Genomic DNA, 25,684 nt, shown 5'->3' with positions numbered 1-25,684 from the left:
AAAGAAAAATATTTTCTTCTGTGAAATGAGCGTTTTGGCGGCGGACAAAGCGACGCGGCTGGCGCAGTGCCGCCCCCTGCCGGCCTGGAGTGTCACGTCATGCGAGTCAAAAATAAGAATTAAAAAGATATTATTGTTACAATTGGCCGTATAGTTCAATGTTTCTTGCATTATCCAATGTATTACATAGTTCAGGGCAGCTTGGCTGCTAAGCAGAGGACAGACACAGCAGGAGCCACATGTACTTTCTCTATCTTGTTATTTAGGTCTGTTGCATTAGATACACGCCCAGTCAACATTCACACACATAGCATCACACATTCCAGAAACAAGGCATGGACAGTGGTTGGCCTGTCCATGTCCGGGTAACTGGCCAATTATTCTTGGTTGCGTTTAAGTCCAACCTCTGTACGGGGCAGGCCCAAGCCCAAGAACATAAATGTGGATCATTTCCTGATATCGACGCTCTTTCTGACTGAGATCCTGCGGGAGCTCTGTCACTCTGAGACCAGCGCTGCCTTGCTTTATATGTGACCAGAATAAATATTGCATCAGAAAATTGAAGACTGACTCCGGTCTGTTCTTGGGCTTTCAACAAAAGAATCGGGAGCTAACATTATCTTCATTATTATTAGGACAAAAAAGAAAAACAATGGTGTATAGCCAAAATTTACATCTTCAAGGTTTAGCGACCCTGGTACCTTTACTTGACATTATGATTCTCAGTGTCCACTTTATCAACTCCATCTGTACAATCTAATCCAGCTGTTGTGCCTATAATGCTCAGCTTGTCTTATTGTCACAGTAACAAAGGAGTTCATTCACTTCTATGTTTGGCATTGAGCTCATAGTTAGTGCTGCTGCTGGACTGGACTGCAGTTTACTGACAGCTGTTTCCACTATTCTGTCCCCCCTCATGTATATAAACAGGGAGGACAAAAAATTGGAAACACTTCTAAATATAATGCAGTCCAGTAGCAGACCTCTGCAAACTACAACCTCAGTAATAAACACAGAATTAAAGTGACACATTCTCCACAATGTCAACACAAACTGAACATTATGAACTTTGTTAGAAGGTAGAATTTATGGCAGAGCTGTTGTATTGGACTGTATTGTACAGGTGAACCCGATACAGAGACACTGAGTGAACATATATCAGGGATGGAACGGTTCGACAAAGCCACGGTTCGGTTTGTATCGTGTTTCTTGGGTCTCAGTTTCAGTTTTGGTTCAGGGACCATTTTAACGTTCTCTGTATTTTTATTTATTTTATTTATTTGCAAAACATATAATTTTTTCATTCAGAGATTTCAGATAAAAATATAAAATCAAAAATATTCTTTACAAGGCAAAAGTTTACTTTTACTATTTAAAACAACCATGAAAAGACTTTCAAAAAATAAACAAAAAATAATTTTGAAATAATTTTGAGAATATTCAAAAAACAATTTAAGTATATTCATTAATACAGTGGGTGTGTGTGTAACACGGTACTTTGTAGGGTGTGTTGTGGAGTGATGTGGCTTAGCAATAGCCTATGCATTATCACCTCTTGTGGTCAGTGATAGAAATGAATTGTCCACAGACTGAAAGTCAGTAATTAGATAGAATAATAATATTTTTATTATATGACAGTGGCAGATCGCATAAAAATGACGCACGGGCCGCATGCGGCCCCCGGGCCGCGGGTTGGAAGGCCCTGGTGTAGTGTATAGCGTGCGACTATTCCAGCGTGTGTATTCTATATTGTACATTGGTTAATGTTGGTGTTCCCCCCCTCTTGAGAAATTGAGGACTTGACCCCCCAGAGGTGGAGTCGGATTTGCGTCCATGTTGGCCTATATATAGCCTACATTTAGTGTAGAAACGAGGTCATCTGGTTAGAAAGAAAGAAAGAAAGAAAGAAAGACAGAAGGAAGGAATGAAGGAAGTAAGGAAAGAAAGAAGGAAGGGAGGAAAGAAAGAAGGAAGGAAGGAAGAGAGAGAAGGAAAAGGCTGCGGCTGGCAGACTAAGGAGCCCTGAGCCTGTCATGTGTTATGATGGCCAGCAGGGGGCAGGACTGCTTTAAAGACAACACGGAACGATTCCGCGCCTCATGTAACACGCCGCTGTCAACATAAAATAAAATAAAAAACAAGAAATAGGCTGACTTAAAGAAAAATAAATAAATAATATAAAAAAGACAAGAAATAGAGGGTTAGAACTGCTTTTCAAGTCACTAACAAAATTAAAAATAATGACAATAATTTGTTAATAGTGTGGGGAAAGCATTTCCGTGTTTGCGGATTATTCTTTATAGTTTATTTATGCTTTTTTTTTTTTTTTTTTTTTTTTTTAAGCCACACCCACAAAAGTCAGAGTCACAGGCGTCCATCCGAAGAGGGGTAAAAATTTAAATGTCAGTGTCCTTTATTTGCAAACGCCAATTATTTGTTCCCCTATTACCATGGATTTGACTTACATTCATAACCATTATTATTATTATTATTATTATTATTATTATTTTTACAACAAACTGCGAGTGTGCAAACCATGATTCGTCACAGTAACAGATTAGGTACAGATATACAGTGTCATCTCATATACACTCAAATACATTAAAAATGAAATAAAATAATAGCCTACATAAAATAAATGAATGATACTAAATTGTTAAAAAACAAACAAACAAACAAACAAAAAAAAAAAACTTCTGCGTAACAACCTGCCCTCCCCCTCTCCCTCTGGTATTTCCGTGTAAACGTGCAGAACACTTTCACTTTGACTTCACCGCTGTTTTCGCTGTTTTTCGTCTCTCGGCTCTTTGCTCTGTTCTCTCTCCTCACACTGACCGCCTGGATCTTCTCCTCCGAATGTGACCGCACAGACTTACAGGTAGGTGTGTGTGTGTGTGTGTGTGTGTGTGTGTGTGTGTGTGTGTGTGTGTGTGTGTGTGTGTGAGTTAGTGGCTAATTGCGTCAGACAGAACCTCAGGCCGCAGGTGAACCTGGACGCTCTCATCCACCGGACAGTGAACTTTTCAATCAGCTCGATATTTAACCCAAACCCAGCACACAGAGCAGCTTCACACTTCACACTTCAGACTACTTTATCCATTCTTATAAAGGCAGTTCAGTACAGTACAGTACCCACTAACAGCCTACATGCACCACCACAAGGAGCAAGTGCAAAATTTACAAATGAATACAATAAAATAGATAAATAAATGTATCAGTAGGCCTCTAGATAAAACCGTTTACTGTTTAATGCTGCACTGTGCTGGTACAGACTTGCTGCTGTGTTTTTGCAGACTGACTCTTGCACAAGACGACTGTTTTCTTCTTTGAACTGCCTCATATTATGTAAAGTGTATTATACTGTGTATATTGTGTATTGTGTCCCTTGTTTTGTATCGTCTCTCCTAATGCTGCTGCCTGTAACACCTGAATTTCTCCTATGGAGATAAATAAAATGTTATCTTATCTCATCTTATTTTAAAAACAACAAGCAGCCTGAGCCCAGGCTGCTTAGGGGACAACTCAGGATGTGAAGCAGCAGAAGCCATTTTCTCACCTGCTGTGCAAAATATTACCATATCAGAGAAGATTTCATCAAATTTCAAACAGAGCATCCCAGACTTCCCTCTCAGAACACAAACTCCTGTCCCTGCGGGTCTCAGTGTTTCAATTAATTTATTCAGTTTAATTATCTATATATTTTATATATAGATAAATATTTTAATTGCTTTTGTTATGAGTCTGATTGTATTTCTTATGTTCTGTCATGTGTGGACTGCAGGAAGAGTCCAATAAAACCCCAAACTGGTCCCACAAAGCTGGAAGCAGAGAATTGTCTGTTATATTGGACGCTCCACAGAACACGAGTCGCTGTGGTTCCTAATCTCTTCCACTTTGCAATAATCCCACTTCCAGCTGATGGTGGAATATCTAGGAGGGAAGAAACTTGAGCAGCTGACTTGTTGCAGCGGTGGCTTCCTATTACATCACTATTACAGCAGCACGCTGGAAATGAAACAGAATATATTTTATTTTTACTCTCAGCCTTTTGCTGACTGTGATCCAGAGTGACTGGCAGTGTTTGACAGGTTCTTCAAAGTTTGTTAAATTCTGCAGTTTTAATACTTTCTTGTTGATATCTGCCTGCTCATGTCCGGGTGTTCGTGTTGCTGATCCACTTAAAAGTTGATTATTTCCCACCTCGGTGATCTTCCTGTCTCCCAGGATCCAACAGGAGCCCGGCTGTGTGTCCACAATGAGCGAGCCAGCAGAGGACGGAGCTGCTGAGGTCAAACATCACCGCTGTTCTCCTGAAAAGTGAGCTCTCCCCACTTCAATACAGATATTTAAGTTTGCAGTTCTCAAACAACATGAGCACAATGTAAGCTTGTCACAGTTTAATTTTTTTTTTAGTCATAAAATAGTTTAGCCAAACATATCTGAAAATATAACAGCAGTGATATTCCTTTTTATCGCTCTCATAATGTCTTTTTATTCCTCACATGTGCTGCTGAACCATCATCAGCAGTGAGTGATTTATCAACAGACTATATGATGTGTGATGCAGCGTAGTGGCTAATATGCTCTGATTAAAACCCGAGGAAAAACATTTCCTCAGCCTAGCGGCTTAATTTGACGCGCTGGTCGCAACAGGGATAAATGCTAAAAAAAACAAACAAAAAACATTTAATTAAATTTTAGGAAAAGTCAGAAGGCTCACATGATGTGTAATTGCTTTAGTCAAGAAAAATGATACACCTTTGGAAAAAGTGAGCTGAAGTTTTCAACCCGATGTCAGTTCCAGAGTTAGAATGATGCTGAAATGCTGTTTTGTTTTAAACTATTTTCCATACAAAGAAGGTGCGTGCTCTTTTCAGCGTCATTCTCCTCCTTCTACACATTCATATGTACTCGCACCCAGCAGTACCGGCAGTCTCGTATAAAGGCAGTTTGGTGGAGCTGTGAAGGGACGAGTCCCCTGCTTCTCCAGCCTTTCAGCTCACCCTCGTCGTCCCTGGAGGGTAAATCTGATTTGTAGTCGAGGGCAAAGACTCCGAAACAGCAGCGTAGACAGGTGGGAGGGAAGGCTGAAAGCATCCTGCCAGATGCCACTCACCCCCTGTTCTCTGAACTTCAGACTCTGCCCTCTGGCTCCAGGGTTAGGTTCCCACCTGTCAAAAGCAACAAGTATCCATTTTCCTTTATTCCCACAGCCATCAGGTCAGGGGAGGAGTTAACAAGCCCTTAGCTGGCAGAGTCTTATAGTTGCTTGTGACCACAGGGTTTTTAACGTATTTTATGTATTTTATATATCTTATATATCTTATATTTTATCATATTTTATATATAGCACATTTTACATTTTACAAAGTTGAAAAAAGATGATGGTGGTGTGATTTATTGTGCCGGCTTCCCAGGACACAAACAGTGAGGATCTTTACTAAAACTGTGTGGAAAGATGAAAAAAAGAAAACAGCAAAACAAAATACTCAACATAGCAATTCCTCAGTACGTCAAATCGCTCTAAAAAACCAAAACAAAAAAACACAAGTGATGTCATCTTCTCTGTAAGTGAGCTGAGACTGGCTTATTAATTACGTAACACAACTGGGAGAGGAGCGAGGAGTGTGTGTGTGTGTGTGTGTGGGTGTGTGTGTGGGTGGGTGGCTGTGCTGCCTGTGGTCAGTGATGCAGCCGCTCCATCACACTGCTGTGCAGATGAGATTTAGTGCAAATTATGTGCATTGATTGCGCTTAGAACAAAGAAGAAAGAAAGGGGCGGGGCATAAGAACCCATAAGAACTGCTTATGAATGTAATGAGTAGGAAGAGGTGAAATGTGCTCACTGCTGAGTCACAGCAGTATAAGTTGGGTTTTGTTTGGTCTTTATTTTCTACTGTAATGTCATCAGTTATGCACGTCATCTGGTCAGTGCAAATTTATGTATTTTTCAAAAGAAGAAAAATGTAGCACAGTGGAATCTGGAAGAAAAAGGAAAATAAATTACAAAATAAAGAATCAATGGAAGAAAGTTGCTCTTACAGTCCTCAATACATGAAGCCACCAGTGTCTTTGTCAACATTCAAAATATTCAGTCTGTGCAAAAAGTGAAGTCTCTTTTTCCTGCCACAGTCCTGATTGTCCCTCCTGTGTTTCCGTCAGGATGCAGCAGCAGAGGCCAGCCTCCCCTGTACCCAGCACCGTATCCATGATGAGTGACCACTCCATGGCCAAACCTGAGGACTTCAGACTCCAGGCTGGGGATCCAACGTAAGAGTAGAGTTTAATAATGAAGACCTTGATCCTGAAAGAAAGGAAGGTCTTACTGCCATTAGAATGCAGCTGTATTCCTGTATTTACAGTAATACCAACATCATCAAAATCACTCAGTTTTCAAAAGTGAGTTTGTGGTTGAAGCAGCCGCCTTATAATGTTCTGCTTGTGCGGCGAACAAAGTCCTCAACATTCAGAAACCACACAGCTGATAATTGGCTGTGGAAAGCAAAACGTTTCCCCGGGGACTATTTTCCCCAGGGACTATTTTCCCTGGCGGTGGAGGAGGAGGAGGGAGTGTTTCAGTTTGAAAAAGTCTTGAAAACCCAACAGTGCTGCTGCTTTTCAATTCAATTTCAATTTTATTTATTTGTATAGCCCAGAATCACAAATTACAAATTTGTCCCAAACGGCTTTACAGAAAAATACAACATCCTCTGTCCTTAGACCCTCACTTTCAGGAAAACTCATGTGGAGGACTTTATTCCGCTGATGGAAAACTGGAGTGAAGAAAGTGTGAAGGCTCTGAAAGTTCATGTTCATATCTTAGTGGAATGAATGGAAACCAGCGGCTGGAGGAAAGGGAGGAGGAGTGATGTGGCAGCTCTGAAACCCCACTGCTCGCTCTGGGAGGAGAGCAGAGGAACATTTTGCACATGCAGACGCTCAATGGCATCTTTAAGGCAAAAGTTAAGAGAGACCCAAGTTTTTTCATTCTTGTGCTCCCATCAAAGGAAGTGACTTTAACCCCCTTGATGTTCAAAGTATGTGATAAATTACTATTACTAGGCAGAAAATGTATATTGATTAACTGGACTAAGGATAGGCCACCTACTGTCACATTGTGGTACAGAGAAATATTCAGAGTCCTCCCACATGAAAGAATCAATGCAGTTCTGAAGGGTAATGAGAAATATGGTCTCCTCTGCTTGACTATGTACCTGAAGAATTAATTTGGTTGGTGATGAGGGGTCAATGCCCTGTGCAATGGCCACGCCCGTCCAGGATGGATTTAGAGGTGTTTTCTCTTTCACTGTTTTTCTTGAATACTGTCATGTCATAGTGTTGTTAACTTAAATTGATGTATCACTGCTTATTATTGTGGAATGTTGAAACTGGTGTGACTATGGTTACATCAATTATCAATGTGTACACTTGTGGGACAGTATGGAGGGAAGTTTCTGCGTGTACTGTCAAGGTGGAGGGGGGCAGTTAGTTGAGAGATCTCTGTTAAGAATAGATGGATGGCATTTTTTTAATGCACTTTATTTTATCTGTCAGTGTTATTGCTATGATGGCAAAATGTGTAACTTGTGTCCCAGTTGAAAAGTAATGAAAGTCTGTTTAGAACATGCAGACGCTCTGAGACGGAGCTTTAAGGTTCTTGTGATGGTAGAGCTGGAGAGAAGGAACCGTGTTCATTCATTAAGTCTCCTGTCTGTCCAAATCAGGAAGGGTGGACCTGCAGGACAGTCGCCTGCCTCTTCAGCCTTTTCCCCTCCTGATTGTCCCTCCTGTGTTTCCGTCAGGTCGCAGCAGCAGAGGCCAGCCTCCCCTGTACCCAGCACCATGTCCATGAAGAGTGACCACTCCATGTTCAGATTTGAGGAATTCAGACATGAACTCCAGGCTGGGGATCAAATGTAAGGATTTAACACAAACAAGCAAAACTGACAGTTTGTCATAAAACTCTTAACCGTTTGATTCAGAGCTGGACCTCCAAACACTCTAGTCCAGGTTTTCTTTTTTTCAAAATGCCCTTTTCCCGACTTCCCCAGACTGAGACCAGATGTTGGACACCATTTCCACCTCTGGACGTCCAGTGGTTCAGTTCCTATGGGTAGCATTTCCTGTTAGCTTAGCATAAAGACTTGAAGTCTATGGGAATCGTTAGCCTGGCTCCATTAAAGTGACAAAATAAACCTCCCAGCAGCTCTGAAGCTGTCTGATTCACACAGTGGACTCAATAAATAAAACAACAGGTTAAAACGTACTTGTTGCAGCCCAAATCATGATTGTGGCTTCAACTTTTATTTTTATGAACTGTGTATAAATTTAATGAGTAGGAAGAAGTGAAGTGTGCTCACCATAAATGAAGAGTTATGAATTGTTGCTGTAGCTGGGAGGACGGACACTCCCATTCGGCAGTCAGCTGATTGAGGCAGGAGTTGCACCGGCTGCTTTGTAAGAGCCGGGCTGACATGAATCAGGCTTCTCTGGTTTGTAGTCTCACATTTTTTTTGACCACTGAGTCACAGCAGTATAAGTTGGGTTTTGTTTGGTCTTTATTTTCTACTGTAATGTCATCAGTTATGCACGTCATCTGGTCAGTGCAAATTTATGTATTTTTAAAAAGAAGAAAAATGTAGCACAGTGGAATCTGGAAGAAAAAGGAAAATAAATTACAAAATACAGAATCAATGGAGGAAAGTTGCTCTTACAGTCCTCAATACATGAAGCCACCCGTGTCTTTGTCAACATTCAAAATATTCAGTCCGTGCAATCTCTTTTTCCTGCCACGGTCCTGATTGTCCCTCCTGTGTTTCCATCAGGATGCAGCAGCAGAGGCCAGCCTCCCCTGTACCCAGCGCCGTGTCCATGATGAGTGACCACTCCATGGCCAAACCTGAGGACTTCAGACTCCAGGCTGGGGATCCAACGTAAGAGTAGAGTTTAATAATGAAGACCTTGATTCTGAAAGAAAGGAAGGTCTTACTGCCATTAGAATGCAGCTGTATTCCTGTATTTACAATAATACCAACACCATCAAAATCACTCAGTTTTCAAAAGTGAGTTTGTGGTTGAAGCAGCCGCCTTATAATGTTCTGCTTGTGCGGCGAACAAAGTCCTCAACATTCAGAAACCACACAGCTGATAATTGGCTGTGGAAAGCAAAACATTTCCCCGGGGACTGTTTTTCCCAGGGACTATTTTCCCTGGCGGAGGAGGAGAAGGAGGGAGTGTTTCAGTTTGAAAAAGTCCTGAAAACACAACAGTGCTGCTGCTTTTAGGAAAACTCATGTGGAGGACTTTATTCCTCTGATGGAAAACTGGAGTGAAGAAAGTGTGAAGACTCTTCTTCAGCTCCATGGTCAAACCTTAATGGACGATATGCAATCAAGAAGCTTTGAGAGCTTGGCCGTGTCTTTTGGACTAAAAGTAAAATGAAGCTGTATATCATCTGCATAAAAATGACAAGCAACTACAAATAATCTGGCCTAGAGGTAGCATATACAAGGTGAACAGTATGGGGCCCAGTACTGACCCCTGGGGGACACCACAGGTAAGGGGTGACGAGGCAGAGAAGAAATCCCCAATGGACACTGCAAAACTTCTATCAGAAAGATATGAAGACAGCCATTCTAAAGCCACACCTGAAATGCCCATCCAGTCTCGTAACCTCTTAATCATCATGTAATGATCTACAGTATCCAAGGCAGAGCTGAGACCGAGAAGTATGAGTACAAAACAATATCCAGAGTCAGAGGCCAACTGAATATCATTATGTACTCTCACCAGGGCAGTTTCGGCAGAAGCAGCCGCCTTATAATGTTCTGCCTCTGCGACTGAAAGTTCATTTTCATATCGAGGGGAATGAATGACGAGCCTTTTCCCCTCCTGATTGTCCCTCCTGTGTTTCTGTCAGGTCGCAGCAGCAGAGGCCAGCCTCCCCTGTACCCAGCACCGTGTCCATGAAGAGTGACCACTCCATGTTCAGATTTGAGGAATTCAGACATGAACTCCAGGCTGGGGATCAAACGTAAGGATTTAACACAAACAAGCAAAACTGACAGTTTGTCATAAAACTCTTAACCGTTTGATTCAGAGCTGGACCTCCAAACACTCTAGTCCAGGTTTTCTTTTTTTCAAAATGCCCTTTTCCCGACTTCCCCAGACTGAGACCAGATGTTGGACACCATTTCCACCTCTGGACGTCCAGTGGTTCAGTTCCTATGGGTAGCATTTCCTGTTAGCTTAGCATAAAGACTTGAAGTCTATGGGAATCGTTAGCCTGGCTCCATTAAAGTGACAAAATAAACCTCCCAGCAGCTCTGAAGCTGTCTGATTCACACAGTGGACTCAATAAATAAAACAACAGGTTAAAACGTACTTGTTGCAGCCCAAATCATGATTGTGGCTTCAACTTTTATTTTTATGAACTGTGTATAAATTTAATGAGTAGGAAGAAGTGAAGTGTGCTCACCATAAATGAAGAGTTATGAATTGTTGCTGTAGCTGGGAGGATGGACACTCCCATTCGGCAGTCAGCTGATTGAGGCAGGAGTTGCACCAGCTGCTTTGTAAGAGCCGGGCTGACATGAATCAGGGTTCTCTGGTTTGTAGTCTCACATTTTTTTTGACCGCTGAGTCACAGCAGTATAAGTTGGGTTTTGTTTGGTCTTTATTTTCTACTGTAATGTCATCAGTTATGCACGTCATCTGGTTAGTGCAAATTTATGTATTTTTAAAAAGAAGAAAAATGTAGCACAGTGGAATCTGGAAGAAAAAGGTAAATAAATGACAAAATACAGAATCAATGGAGGAAAGTTGCTCTTACAGTCCTCAATACATGAAGCCACCCGTGTCTTTGTCAACATTCAAAATATTCAGACCGTGCAAAAAGTGAAATCTCTTTTTCCTGCCACAGTCCTGATTGTCCCTCCTGTGTTTCCGTCAGGTCGCAGCAGCAGAGGCCAGCCTCCCCTGTACCCAGCGCCGTGTCCATGATGAGTGACCACTCCATGGCCAAACCTGAGGACTTCAGACTCCAGGCTGGGGATCCAACGTAAGAGTAGAGTTTAATAATGAAAACCTTGATCCTGAAAGAAAGGAAGGTCTTTCTGTCATTAGAATGCAGCTGTATTCCTGTATTTACAATGATACCAACACCATCAAAATCACTCAGTTTTCAAATGTGAGTTTGTGGTTGAAACAGCCACCTTATAATGTTCTGCTTGTGCGGTGAACAAAGTCCTCAACATTCAGAAACCACACAGCTGATAATTGGCTGTGGAAAGGAAAACGTTTCCCCGGGGACTATTTTCCCTGGCGGAGGAGGAGAAGGAGGGAGCGTTTCAGTTTGAAAAAGTCCTGAAAACACAACAGTGCTGCTGCTTTTAGGAAAACTCGTGTGGAGGACTTTATTCCTCTGATGGAAAACTGGAGTGAAGAAAGTCTGAAGACTCTTTTTCAGCTCCATGGTCAAACCTTAATGGACGATATGCAATCAAGAAGCTTTGAGAGCTTGGGCGTGTCTTTTGGACTAAAAGTAAAATGAGGCTGTAAATCATCTGCATAAAAATGACAAGCAATGTTAAAACTACAAATAATCTGGCCCAGAGGCAGCATATACAAGGTGAACAGTATGGGGCCCAATACTGACCCCTGGGGGACACCACAGGTAAGGGGTGACGAGGCAGAGAGGAAATCCCCAATGGACACTGCAAAACTTCTATCAGAAAGATATGAAGACAACCATTCTAAAGCCACAACTGAAATGCCCACCCAGTCTCGTAACCTCTTAATCATCATGTAATGATCTACAGTATCCAAGGCAGAGCTGAGATCGAGAAGTATGAGTACAAAACAATATCCAGAGTTAGAGGCCAGCTGAATATCATTATGTACTCTCACCAGGGCAGTTTCGGTAGAGGCAGCCGCCTTATAATGTTCTGCCTCCACGACTGAAAATTAATTTTCATATCATAGTGGAATGAATGGAAACCAGCGGCTGGAGGAAAGGGAGGAGAAATGATGTGGCAGCTCTAAAATCCCACTGCTCATTTTGGGAGGAGATCAGCAGCAACATTTTGAACATGCAGACGCTCTGAGACGGAGCTTTAAGGTTCTTGTGATGGTAGAGCTGGAGAGAGGGAACAGTGTTCATTCATTAAGTCTCCTGTCTGTCCAAATCAGGAAGCGTGGACCTGCAGGACAGTGGCCTGCCTCTTCAGCCTTTTCCCCTCCTGATTGTCCCTCCTGTGTTTCCGTCAGGTCGCAGCAGCAGAGGCCAGCCTCCCCAGTACCCAGCACCATGTCCATGAAGAGTGACCACTCCATGTTCAGATTTGAGGAATTCGGACATGAACTCCAGGCTGGGGATCAAACGTAAGGATTTAACACAAACAAGCAAAACTGACAGTTTGACATAAAACTCTTAACCGTTTGATACAGAGCTGGACCTCCAAACACTCTAGTCCAGGTTTTCTTTTTTTCAAAATGCCCTTTTCCCGACTTCCCCAGACTGAGACCAGATGTTGGACACCATTTCCACCTCTGGACGTCCAGTGGTTCAGTTCCTATGGGTAGCATTTCCTGTTAGCTTAGCATAAAGACTTGAAGTCTATGGGAATCGTTAGCCTGGCTCCATTAAAGTGACAAAATAAACCTCCCAGCAGCTCTGAAGCTGTCTGATTCACACAGTGGACTCAATAAATAAAACAACAGGTTAAAACGTACTTGTTGCAGCCCAAATCATGATTGTGGCTTCAACTTTTATTTTTATGAACTGTGTATAAATTTAATGAGTAGGAAGAAGTGAAGTGTGCTCACCATAAATGAAGAGTTATGAATTGTTGCTGTAGCTGGGAGGACGGACACTCCCATTCGGCAGTCAGCTGATTGAGGCAGGAGTTGCACCGGCTGCTTTGTAAGAGCCGGGCTGACATGAATCAGGGTTCTCTGGTTTGTAGTCTCACATTTTTTTTGACCGCTGAGTCACAGCAGTATAAGTTGGGTTTTGTTTGGTCTTTATTTTCTACTGTAATGTCATCAGTTATGCAGGTCATCTGGTCAGTGCAAATTTATGTATTTTTGAAAAGAAGAAAAATGTAGCACAGTGGAATCTGGAAGAAAAAGGAAAATAAATGACAAAATACAGAATCAATGGAGGAAAGTTGCTCTTACAGTCCTCAATACATGAAGCCACCCGTGTCTTTGTCAACATTCAAAATATTCAGTCCGTGCAATCTCTTTTTCCTGCCACGGTCCTGATTGTCCCTCCTGTGTTTCCGTCAGGATGCAGCAGCAGAGGCCAGCCTCCCCTGTACCCAGCGCCGTGTCCATGATGAGTGACCACTCCATGGCCAAACCTGAGGACTTCAGACTCCAGGCTGGGGATCCAACGTAAGAGTAGAGTTTAATAATGAAGACCTTGATCCTGAAAGAAAGGAAGGTCTTACTGCCATTAGAATGCAGCTGTATTCCTGTATTTACAGTAATACCAACATCATCAAAATCACTCAGTTTTCAAATGTGAGTTTGTGGTTGAAGCAGCCGCCTTATAATGTTCTGCTTGTGCGGTGAACAAAGTCCTCAACATTCAGAAACCACACAGCTGATAATTGGCTGTGGAAAGCAAAACGTTTCCCCAGGGACTATTTTCCCTGGCGGAGGAGGAGAAGGAGGGAGCGTTTCAGTTTGAAAAAGTCCTGAAAACACAACAGTGCTGCTGCTTTTAGGAAAACTCATGTGGAGGACTTTATTCCTCTGATGGAAAACTGGAGTGAAGAAAGTCTGAAGACTCTTCTTCAGCTCCATGGTCAAACCTTAATGGACGATATGCAATCAAGAAGCTTTGAGAGCTTGGGCGTGTCTTTTGGACTAAAAGTAAAATGAAGCTATATATCATCTGCATAAAAATGACAAGCAATGTTAAAACTATGAATAATCTGGCCCAGAGGCAGCATATACAAGGTGAACAGTATGGGGCCCAATACTGACCCCTGGGGGACACCACAGGTAAGGGGTGACGAGGCAGAGAGGAAATCCCCAATGGACACTGCACTGCCACACCTGAAATGCCCACCCAGTCTCGTAACCTCTTAATTATCATGTGATGATCTACAGTATCGAAGGCAGAGCTGAGATTGAGAAGTACGAGTACAGAACAATATCCAGAGTCAGAGGCCAACTGAATATCATTATGTACTCTCACCAGGGCAGTTTAGGTAGAGGCAGCCGCCTTATAATGTTCTGCCTCTGCGACTGAAAGTTCATGTTCATATAGTAGTGGAATGAATGGAAACCAGCAGCTGGAGGAAAGGGAGGAGAAATGATGTGGCAGCTCTAAAATCCTACTGCTCGTTTTGGGAGGAGATCAGCAGCAACATTTTGAACATGCAGACGCTCTGAGACGGAGCTTTAAGGTTCTTGTGATGGTAGAGCTGGAGAGAGGGAACAGCGTTCATTCATTAAGTCTCCTGTCTGTCCAAGTCAGGAAGCGTGGACCTGCAGGACAGTGGCCTGCCTCTTCAGCCTTTTCCCCTCCTGACTGTCCCTCCTGTGTTTCCGTCAGGTCGCAGCAGCAGAGGCCAGCCTCCCCTGTACCCAGCACCATGTCCATGAAGAGTGACCACTCCATGTTCAGATTTGAGGAATTCGGACATGAACTCCAGGCTGGGGATCAAACGTAAGGATTTAACACAAACAAGCAAAACTGACGGTTTGTCATAAAACTCTTAACCGTTTGATTCAGAGCTAGACCTCCAAACACTCTAGTCCAGGTTTTCTTTTTTTCAAAATGCCCTTTTCCCGACTTCCCCAGACTGAGACCAGATGTTGGACACCATTTCCACCTCTGGACGTCCAGTGGTTCAGTACCTATGGGTAGCATTTCCTGTTAGCTTAGCATAAAGACTTGAAGCCTATGGGAGTCGTTAGCCTGGCTCCATTAAAGTGACAAAATAAACCTCCCAGCAGCTCTGAAGTGTCTGATTGACACAGCGGATCATTTGGATTTAAAATACACAGCTTGGAATTTAAAACCAAAGCAGAGCGGTTTGAGGTTTGAGGTTTGAGGAGAAGTTAGTTGGTGGTGGATCTTCCTCCCCCTCCAACGGTGTGAGGATTACTGCCACAGACGAGAGGACGAATGTGTTAAGAGGTTACAGCGCCACCATCTGACTGCTCCTCAAACCAACTGAGTTTTTTTAAAAAAACATTTCCAAGCTGTGTTTCCACATGATCCGCTGTGTGAATCAGACAGCTTCAGAGCTGCTGTGAGGTTTATTTTTTCACTTTGACGGAGCCAGGCTAACAACTCCCATAGACTTCAAGTCTTTATGCTAAGCTAACAGGAAATGCTACCCATAGGTACTGAACCACTGGACGTCCAGAGGTGGAAATGGTGTCCAACATCTGGTCTCAGTGTGGGGGAGTTGGGAAAAGGAGATTTTGCCCAAAATATCGCAGTATTCCTTTACATACTGTGTGCGTGTGTGTGTGTGTGTGCGTGTGTCAAACCTATGCACATTATGTTTCTCCTGCAGAGTCCATGGGGAGAGTCCAGCGCCTCCCAATGGTCGGTCTGCACAGCAGCACCAAACAGACTTGGCCTCCATATTTATGGTGAGTAAATACAGAAATAAGCTGCATCTTAAATGCAACATATTTAACTGCTGTATTTGAATGTATAGATATGCAAGCACATTACAGTGTTATAGTTCTATATAGTTGTAAAAAAGACAGCAGGTGCTGGTCAAACGCAGGAAATTCAAATACACATGAAAAAAAGGGGGAAAAAAGCTTTAGATCCAGTTAATTAATGTACCATTTATTTCAACATATAAACATATTTCAGCATATATATGTAATCATCAGGTTTCTTACCATGTCTAATCCTTGCAAAATAAGGCTTCAGCATATTTTATATTTTTATACTAATCACATTTAAGATTTATTGTACATATTTTATACTTTTATTGTTTTTCTAATGCACCAACCTACGGGTTGGCCACCAAATTTTATTGTACCATAGAGCAACAGCTAAAAAATATTCTATTCTATTTTATTCTATTCTATTCTATTCTGTTCACTTTTGTTAGAAATTAATGAAATGCAAAGCATCCAGTGGGGCCATAATAGTGTGGAGACATGTTTTAGACCAGTGGGGTCTTAGTCGTTGTGAGTTGTCTGTGAAGATGTGCACCATAAATTACATTTGATATTTTGTTTCTTTTTTTTTTATGTTCAAGCTGCTTGAACAGGACATCGTTGGTTTTGTGAAGAAGGAGCTGAAGACGCTTCAGAGTCTTCTGGGACTGGATCAGCAGGAATGCTTGGAGAGGCAGAGTGAAGATGAGGAGGTGTTGGACGGCGAGGAGAAAGAGCAGAGGAAGAACAGCCGAGAGGCTCTTCTGCAGATTGCGCTGCACTTCCTGAGGAGGAGGAAGCAGGAGGAGCTGGCTGACCGCCTGCAGAGCAGTAAGAGGCTCCAACACAGTATACTTTCACCATGACTCATGATTTCGAGTTTAGAAACATGGCTCCTCACTTTTTGACTATAATACTTTTTTCTGTCGGTCTTTGGTGTACCAAGATTTTTGGTTAGCCTTGGCTTACCAAAGGCTCACCCTTTGAATCCTCTCACTGCAGCTCAGCTTGTGGTTCAGAGTCCACTGTTCAAGAATCTTTTATCATGGGAAGTAGTGACTCTGTCCCCACACTTGCTTACTGGGCTGTAGAGTTTGGGTGTGACAAGGTTCCTCTTTACCAACTAACCAACTAACCTGCTTTCTGGCTCTCACCTGCTGAGGACAGGATCGGAGGGCCTGGGAAACCTCATAGCAAGACAGCTACAAAGCTAGCAAAAGCTAGTAGTGAGAGATGGTGTCAGCATCGGTGTTGGGACACCAATCTCTGACCTGTTTGATCCAGCTTTGTTGTTGTGATCACTTACTGAACTGGGTTCTTGTCTAGAAGGACAGAGAACTTTAGGCTTTAATCATAGAACTTATTGCCCACTTAAAGTTTGTGCATCTGTGTTGAATTTTAGCTAGCCTCAAGCCTCTGACGGTGTAGGCCACAATCCCTTCAACCCCATCCTGATCCTGCGCCAGCACTGAACAAAGTCCCTCAGCCCACAAAAGTATCTCTTTGTAGCACAAATGGATGTCTGTAATCTGGGTAGGCCAGGACTGAGGAGGACGGCCATTCTTTCAAGATGTGAAATGCCTACTCATAGTCATTTGTCTATATAAAATGGAGGTCTTGGCCAGGAAAGTTGCCTCTCCCTTTCTTATTTCTTGGTTCCCCAGATATGAGGCGATAAAGTGGGGCTGCTAACATTGAGTAGCTCTTGAGAATTCATCAAGAATATCCTGAAGCCCCAAAAACTGAAGCACTTCCTTCTGGTCAAACACCACTTGTAGCCTAATCAGATGCTGAATAAAGGTACTACAGAGTTATGAGGTCATGTTAGCAGATTAGGTGGTGGGCTCAGGTTATTGAAGCAGCAGGTCATTCTTTGCAGAAAGTAGGAGGGGAATTCTGTAACCCAAAAGGCATTGTAGCCTTGTACAGTCCTATAGGCTGAAATCTGTCTTTTATCTGTCCTGCTGAGCAACTTCAACTTTCCAGTACTCAGATTTGAGGTCAAGAGAGGAAATGTGCTGCCACAGGGCCTCATCTTTTCTGAGCAGAGGGAATGCATCCCTTGTGGTGCAGTTGAACTGAGCTAAATGGCAGTGATCCATCCTTCTTAGTCATGATCACCACTGGGGAAAGCATATGGGCTTTTTCTACGGCAGAGACTCTTGTAGACTCCATAGGTTTTGTTTTGTTTTTTGCCACTTGTGGGACAGAGTTCATCAGAGCCCTTCATATCAATCCATTGACCTCCAACTCTGCCTCATTCCTTTGACCCACTAATGGAGTGTCTTCTCCTTCAACATTAAACAAGCCTTGCTGCATTCCCATGGTTGACCCACCTACCACAGGCCTTAAGAGTTTAGAGGCTGGGCACACTGGAGAATTTCCCATCTGGAAGGGTTGCAGTTGCGGGTGATTTGTGATTTGATGGTGTGCAGTGTAGCCATACAGACATAGGCCCTATGTTCCCACTTTCCACACTCCTGGATTATGATCTATATGACCCTTGACCCAATACAGATAACATTTCTTGAAAGCTCAGTACTCTAGAGCCTCAGAATTGTCATGGGTGGATGTGGTAATGCTTTGAACCCAAACATGGGAGTCTGGGGTGCAGGAGCGGGATATGAGGAACTGAACATTTGGTCACTAAACTGTGGTTATGTTTTACATCTTACCTTTTCTTCAGTATTCCTTCTCTTTAAAGTCAAATAAAGTATGCCCCTCTAGTAAGTAGCTAGTAAATTACCGCATAAGAAGCCACCCAAACAAATATTTATCTTAACAAAGATAAATCAATCTACTCTCAACATTAATCCATATCTGTAATCAACCATCCCAAGACAGAAAGAAACAAAAGGTGTGAATGAATCCCATGTGTAGGTTGTGTTAGTTCTTATATTGTAATGAATGCAGTTGAGAACTACGGTATCTTGCAAGGGATTTATGTGAGGGCTACAATGTGCTGCAAATGGAAAAAAGACAAAAGCATACACTGACATTTCCAGACTGCTGTAGATTTTGACATTTCCCAGTCTATCCAGATCAAGGATTTGTTTGGCCATGTATCAGAGATGATGAGCTATATAGATGCATTGGTAAATATATATATTTACAAGGAAATGTTTGCATTTCTTTGTTTTTATTTTTTTTAAAGCACTCTTAGTGGTGTTATTATTTGTTGTTTCAGAAACACTTGCTGCAGTTTGCCAGCATAAACTGAAAGACAATCTGAAGGAGAAGTTTCAGTATGTATTTGAGGGGACTGCTAAAGAAATAAACCCAACACTTCTGAAGGAGATCTACACAGAGCTGTACATCACAGAGGGAGGGAGTGGAGAGGTCAATGAGGAACATGAGGTCAGACAGATTGAAACAGCATCCAGGAGACCAGTGAGACCAGAAACATCAATCAACTGTGAGGACATCTTTAAACCTTTACCTGGAAGAGATCGACCGATCAGAAGAGTGATGACAAAGGGAGTGGCTGGCATTGGGAAAACAGTCTTAACACAGAAGTTCACTCTGGACTGGGCTGAACACAAAGCCAACCAGCATGTCCACTTCACATTTCCATTCACTTTCAGAGAGCTGAATTTCCTAAGAGGGCAAAAGTTGAGCTTGGTGGAACTTCTTCATCACTTCTTTACTGAGACCAAAGAAGCAGGAATCAGCAGGTTTGAGCAGTTCCAGGTTGTGTTGATCTTTGATGGTCTGGATGAGTGTCGACTTCCTCTGGACTTCAAGAAGAACAAGATCCTGACTGATGTTACAGAGTCCACCTCAGTGGACGTTCTGCTGACAAACCTCATCAAGGGGAAACTGCTTCCCTCTGCTCACCTCTGGATAACCACACGACCCGCAGCAGCCAATCAGATCCCACCTGAGTGCGTTGACATGGTGACAGAGGTTAGAGGCTTCACTGACCCACAGAAGGAGGAATACTTCAGGAGGAGATTCAGAGATGAGGAGCAGGCCAGCAGAATCATCTCCCACATCAAGACGTCCCGAAGCCTCCACATCATGTGCCACATCCCAGTCTTCTGCTGGATCACTGCTACAGTTCTGGAGGACGTGTTGAAAACCAGTGAGGGAGGAGACCTGCCCAAGACCCTGACTGAGATGTACATCCACTTCCTGGTGGTTCAGACCAAACTGGGGAATGTCAAGTATCATGGGAGAGCTGAGACAGATCCACTCTGGACTCCAGAGACCGGGGAGATGATCCTGTCTCTGGGAAAACTGGCTTTTGAGCAGCTGGAGAAAGGCAAGCTGATCTTCTATGAAGCAGACCTGGCAGAGTGTGGCATTGATATCAGAGCAGCCTCAGTGTACTCAGGAGTGTTCACACAGATCTTTAAAGAGGAGCGTGGGCTGCACCAGGACAAGGTATTCTGCTTCGTCCATCTGAGCATTCAGGAGTTTCTAGCTGCTCTTTATGTCTCTCTGGCCTTCATCAACTCTGGAGTCAATCTGCTGTCAGAATCACAATCACCATCTTGGTGGTTCACACTATTAAGATGGTGGCCTAAACTAAGAAAAAGTCCTAAACTAAAACACCTCTATGAGAGTGCTGTGGACAAGGCCTTAGAAAGTCCAAATGGACACCTGGACTTGTTTCTGCGCTTCCTCCTGGGTCTTTCACTAGAGACCAATCAGAGTCTTCTGCAAGGCCTGCTGTCACAGACAGAAGGTCACTCACAGACCAATCACAAAGCAGATCAGTACATCAAAAAGAAGATCAAGGAGAATCCCTCCCTAGAGAGAAGCATCAACCTGTTCCACTGTCTGAATGAGCTGAATGACCATTCTCTAGTGGAGGAGATCCAACAGTACCTGAGATCAGGAAGTCTCTCCACAGATGAACTTTCCCCTGCTCAGTGGTCAGCTCTGGTCTTCATCTTACTGACGTCAGGCAAAGATCTGGACGTGTTTGACCTGAGGAAATACTCTGCTTCAGAGGAGGCTCTTCTGAGGCTGCTGCCTGTGGTTGAAGCCTCCAAAATATCTCTGTAAGTGCATAGTTACTTCAACAACTTAAATATATTAAATTGAATATTTTTACTTCAGGAAAAAAATATAGTTTGCTTTTTTTAGGTTGAGCAGCTGTGACCTGTCAGAGAGAAGCTGTGCAGCTCTGGCCTCAGTTCTCAGCTCCCAGTCCTCCAGTCTGAGAGAGCTGGACCTGAGCGACAACGAGCTGCAGGACTCAGGAGTGAAGCTGCTCTCTGCTGGACTGAGGAGTCCAAACTGTAGACTGGAGATTCTTCGGTCAGTTTTTTTTCAAATTTTCCAACCTGTTCAACACATGACAATTTTAAACACTTACTGGACATGCACAAATTACAATGCCATGAAAGCTAGGCACGACTAAAACAAACTACAGTCAAAAGCGATTGAAAATCTAATGATTAAAACAATGCCAAAACAGGTGGACAGTACTTTTCTAGGCAACTGAAAATCCACATAAACCATTACAACAATTACAGATAAAAAGGGATATAAACCAACAATGCAGCAGAAATCAATCTGATATTTAGAGACTTAAAAAAATGTACACCCCTGACAATACCTCCTTCCAAAAAGACAGTGAGGACTTCACTGAAAGCAGTAAGCTACCTAAATCCTACCTGATCTTCCTTTCTCTCTCAACAAACTCCATCAGTCATTGGCACACATGTTCAGAGGTAGCTCCACTGGTCTGGATGGACAGTCTAAAGAATTTTAAAAAAAAACTTTCCAGCATTTCTCATGTCCTCTTTTTTCTTTTTTTTTTAACATCATTCATATGAACACTGCCCTGATCACCCTCAGATATAAAAAAGACAAAGATGAATCACTCTGCTCTAGCTAGGCCAGTCTCTTTAATTAACTGCAACATTAAAAGCATCTGTAAAACACTGTCCCTCAGACTCCATAATCCCTAAACCCGTCCATGTGGACCAGAAAGGATTTATTGACTCGCACAACATCACACAATGACTCTTCAGTGTAATGCATATATCCAAAAGCAGCATGGCTCACTCTGTGGTTGTGTCATTGCATACTTGATAGTATTTGATAGTCAGCTGGCCTTCCTTTTCACAGCACTAAAATATTATGGTTTAGGTGATAACTTTATTAAATCATGTTGGATTCTGTATTCATCCCCTTCAGCATCAGTCTTAACAAACAGAAGTACTGTGTAGCCACACCATTTCCTGCTGACTCATGGTAACAGGTAGGGTTGTCCTCTGTCAGCGTTGTTTTGCCCTCTACATAGAACCACATGCCTGTGCCATCAGGCAGAATAACCAGATCCATGTCACTCAAACAAACAATATCTCTCATAAAATTAGCCTCTATGCAGATGACATTCTTCTATTTGTGTGATCACTTTGTCGTCTCTTTCCCCAGTCTGTCCCAACCCTGATATCACCCTCAGCAAAACTTCAAGTCCTGGAATGACAGGAACATAATTAATTTATTTAAAACATATTCTGCAATAAATCAATCATGACTTTCCCCTGAGCAAAAAGATGAACTCCATAAAATGAAACACTACTCTTACCTACAATTAACAAACTCCATAAAAATACTCTTGCCATCTGCAGAGGCAGCATACAGACAAACTCAAGAACATGCACAGGCAAATGTTTTAATACACTTCCATTATTGCTTCAGTGTTTAGTGAAGATACACAACTTACTGTCTGTACAGTCTTTTTGTTATGTGTCTTTCTTTGCAGCGAAGATGGCAACATTTAGCCTCCACCTCCACCACCTTTTGTCCATCCATCCATCCATCCATCCATCTGCAGGATAACTCAAAGATGTACTGGGCACATTTGTATGAAACTTGGCAGGAATGTTGATAAAGGGCCATCAAAGAAGCGATTAAAATTTTGGGGCAATCTGCCTCAAGGTGGTGTGGTAATGGGCAGGGCTAAGCACAAACTTTCCAAATGCAAAATTTGACCATTTTTGACCACTGGATAATTAATAAAAATGGTCAAAATTCCCTCCAAAATCCTGCATTAGGATGCCAAGACCTTGAGGTACAGCACAGGAAAAAATTATGCATTTCATGCAAATTACATTTTTTGGTGATTGGATGTTGAATGTTTTGTTGTGAAAATGTGTCAGAAACATGTCCTTATTGTCTACCTGGAAAATCAGACATTTTATTGAATCCACAAGAGTCTCAGCTTTCCAGTCAAAGCCAACTGATGCAACTCCAAGACTGTTTAGGCCCCAGTCTGCACACACACACCATTTTACAACAGGCCACAAGAACACATGTGGACTGCAGGCTTTGTGGCCCAAACTGCATGGGATTAGCAGAAGGTGGGCGTGTCTGCAGAGGGGAGAGCCATGGCTGCCCAGAGAACCCATTTTCATTCACACAGCTGGAGGTCAGAGGTCAAGGGAAAAGGCTATGCTAGTTTTTCCCTCGCCAAAATTTAGCTTAACTTTGCAGCAAGATTGAGCCACCATCGTGTGTGTGTGTGTGTGTGTGTGTGTGTGTGTGTCCAGGCTGTCAGGCTGTCTGGTCACAGAGGAAGGCTGTGCTTCTCTGGCCTCAGCTCTGAGCTCCAACCCCTCCCATCTGAAAGAGCTGGACCTGAGCTACAATCATCCAGGAGACTCAGGAGTGAAGCTGCTCTCTGCTGGACTGAAGGATCCAACCTGCAGACTGGACAAGCTCAGGTGGGACATGTTCTCCTGAAATGGCAGCCTTGTTCAGTCACACTGTAAAGCTGTGTTATTTATTTGTTTATTTATTTATTTAGTCATTCAGTTATTTAGTTTGTTATTTCATCCTTTATTTATAAGGACAGATAGCACATGGAACATTTCATAAATTTTCCACTGCCATAAAACTTTGCAGTGTTTGTCCCCAGTTGGACCTTTGTGAAAACATTTATAGTTTAAACCTTGAAATGAAACTGAAATCAAAAAATGAAAAATGGTAAATAGTTAATAAATACTGTGGAGTGCACCTTTAAACATGATTTGGATGATTCATTAACTATTTACCATAAACAGTGGTTGTAACTTTATAATAATGTTTATAGACGGTTTACAAACCAGTTATTACTCATTAACAAAGTATCTGCTCATCTATCTGTGTAATGTTTGTTTAATAAATATTTCTTAAAGTTACTGAAGTTCAGATTCCATTATGAAAGACAAGGAGATGGTCAGATTTTATTTTTTAATTTCTAATTTTTAATTTTTTTTTTGTTATTTACCTCCGCAGCGTGGCCCACGGTGGAGCACAGAGATTGAAACTCGGTCCGAGAAAGTGTAAGTCAATTAATGTGAATAAAAAGTTTGCTGCGATAACATGTAATCATGAAGCTTTTATGAATTTAATCCCTCATTAAAACAAAAAAACAAACAAACAAAAAAAATTAAACAGAATGACTGCATGATCAGCTGCTTCAGTCTCGTGTCTTGCTCCTGTTAAATTGGTTTTGTTTTTGGCCAACGCTTCATATAAATAAACTGACTGTATGACTCATGCCTTACGTCCCATTCTCTCCATCAGACGCCTGTGAGCTCTCGCTGGACCCAAACTCGGCTCACGGGACCCTCGCTGTGTCCCGGGACAGCAGGACGATGACGGAGCTGATGCAGGAGCAGCCGCGGCCGGACCACCCGGACAGGTTTGACCACTGGAAGCAGATCCTGTGCACCGAAGGTCTGACCGGTCGCTGCTACTGGGAGGTCCAGTTGAAAGGCAGAGTTGATGTGGGAGTGACGTACAGAGGAATCGTCAGGAGAGGAGCGGACGATGACTCCTGCCTCGGAGGAAACAACAAGTCGTGGAGTCTGTCCTGCTCGTGGGACGGTTTCTCCGCCTGGCACGACAACAGAAAAACAGACGTGCACGCCCCGCCCTCCTCCGACTTCAGCAGAGTGGCGGTGTATCTGGACTGGCCCGCCGGCACGCTGTCCTTCTACAGCGTCTCCGTCTCCGACACGCTGAACCACCTCCACACCTTCTACTGCAAATTCTCCGAACCCGTCTACCCCGGCTTCAGGTTCAGGTTCAGGTACAGGAGCAGGCTTCCCTTTAGAGTCAGCTGGTTCGGTTCCTCGGTGTCCCTGTGCCAGATGGAGTAGCTCAAAGACAACATTTATACCAACATGTTTACATGACTGATGAGGATGAATAATATTCTCGCTCACATGCAGCACCACTCGACTCGTTTATTTGTTCAGCCTCCGTGCAGAAAAGCTCGGCATCGTGATTATTTGTGCACATCCAAAAACCAGCAGACATCCAAGTCTTTGAAGAAGTTTGAAAGCAGAGGCCTGGATCACGAAGCAAGCTCAGTTTCCCTGGATCTCTCAGACCTATCCGGCTACACTAATGGAGATCATGGTGATCGGGGATAACCAGTATCACGACGCTGGTTATCAACTCGCTCACTCGATCCAGGTTTGCCTCATCAGGAGCCGTGAACGCGCACGTATAAGGGGCGGAGTCTGAGGCAGCCAACCAATCACAAACATGAGCCACAAGGAAAAACGCACAGCGTATGTCACGGCGGAGGAGCAGCGTATTATACTGGAAAAGTATGAGGAGGAAAAGCTAAATTTACACACTAAATCGAACACCATGGCTGCCGCGAAGAGAAGGCAGAATGCTTGGCAACGAATTGCCGACTGCATAAATGCGCAAGTTACACATCAGTGGCTCAAGTCGTCCACATCTGACGCTGAAACCCTGTTAAACCCTGTTATTCAGGCTATAATAAAATAAAGCGGATGCCGAAATTCAATCCCGTCAGTGCATCAGGGTGACAGCCTGAATAAAATCAGACACTGAGCTGTGTTAGACCTCAGCAGCAAAAGTCAAATCTAAAGGCCGACTCGCCTCTGGAATGAAGGACAAATGATCCTTTTCCACATTTGCATCAGTGAGCTGTCAATCAGGCCCATTCTCTCACACAGGAATAATTTGGCCCCCCCAGAAATATTTAGAGCTAATTAATTGTGCCATTTTAAATGTCCCTAAAATGTTGTGAAACGCCTCTAAAAAATACTTTTAA

General features: G+C 43.0%; 1 protein-coding gene across 1 annotated transcript; it reads left to right on the top strand.

Annotated features, from left to right (window-relative positions):
• Positions 1-2,763: 2,763 nt before the first annotated feature.
• Positions 2,764-24,995, top strand: LOC115363493 (NLR family CARD domain-containing protein 3-like). Its single transcript, XM_030057746.1, has 13 exons — positions 2,764-2,878; positions 4,225-4,317; positions 6,163-6,270; positions 7,803-7,916; positions 8,826-8,933; positions 9,920-10,033; positions 15,543-15,621; positions 16,248-16,476; positions 18,833-20,654; positions 20,740-20,913; positions 23,157-23,330; positions 23,884-23,930; positions 24,175-24,995. Exons 2-13 carry the CDS (start codon positions 4,256-4,258, stop codon positions 24,750-24,752), a joined length of 3,609 nt encoding a protein of 1,202 aa, XP_029913606.1. The 5' UTR covers positions 2,764-2,878; positions 4,225-4,255; the 3' UTR covers positions 24,753-24,995.
• The last annotated feature ends 689 nt before the right edge of the window (positions 24,996-25,684 follow it).

Source organism: Myripristis murdjan, chromosome 8, assembly GCF_902150065.1.
Source record: "Myripristis murdjan chromosome 8, fMyrMur1.1, whole genome shotgun sequence".
Taxonomy (NCBI): Eukaryota; Metazoa; Chordata; class Actinopteri; order Holocentriformes; family Holocentridae; genus Myripristis; species Myripristis murdjan.
This window is presented reverse-complemented; position numbering and strand designations above follow the sequence as displayed.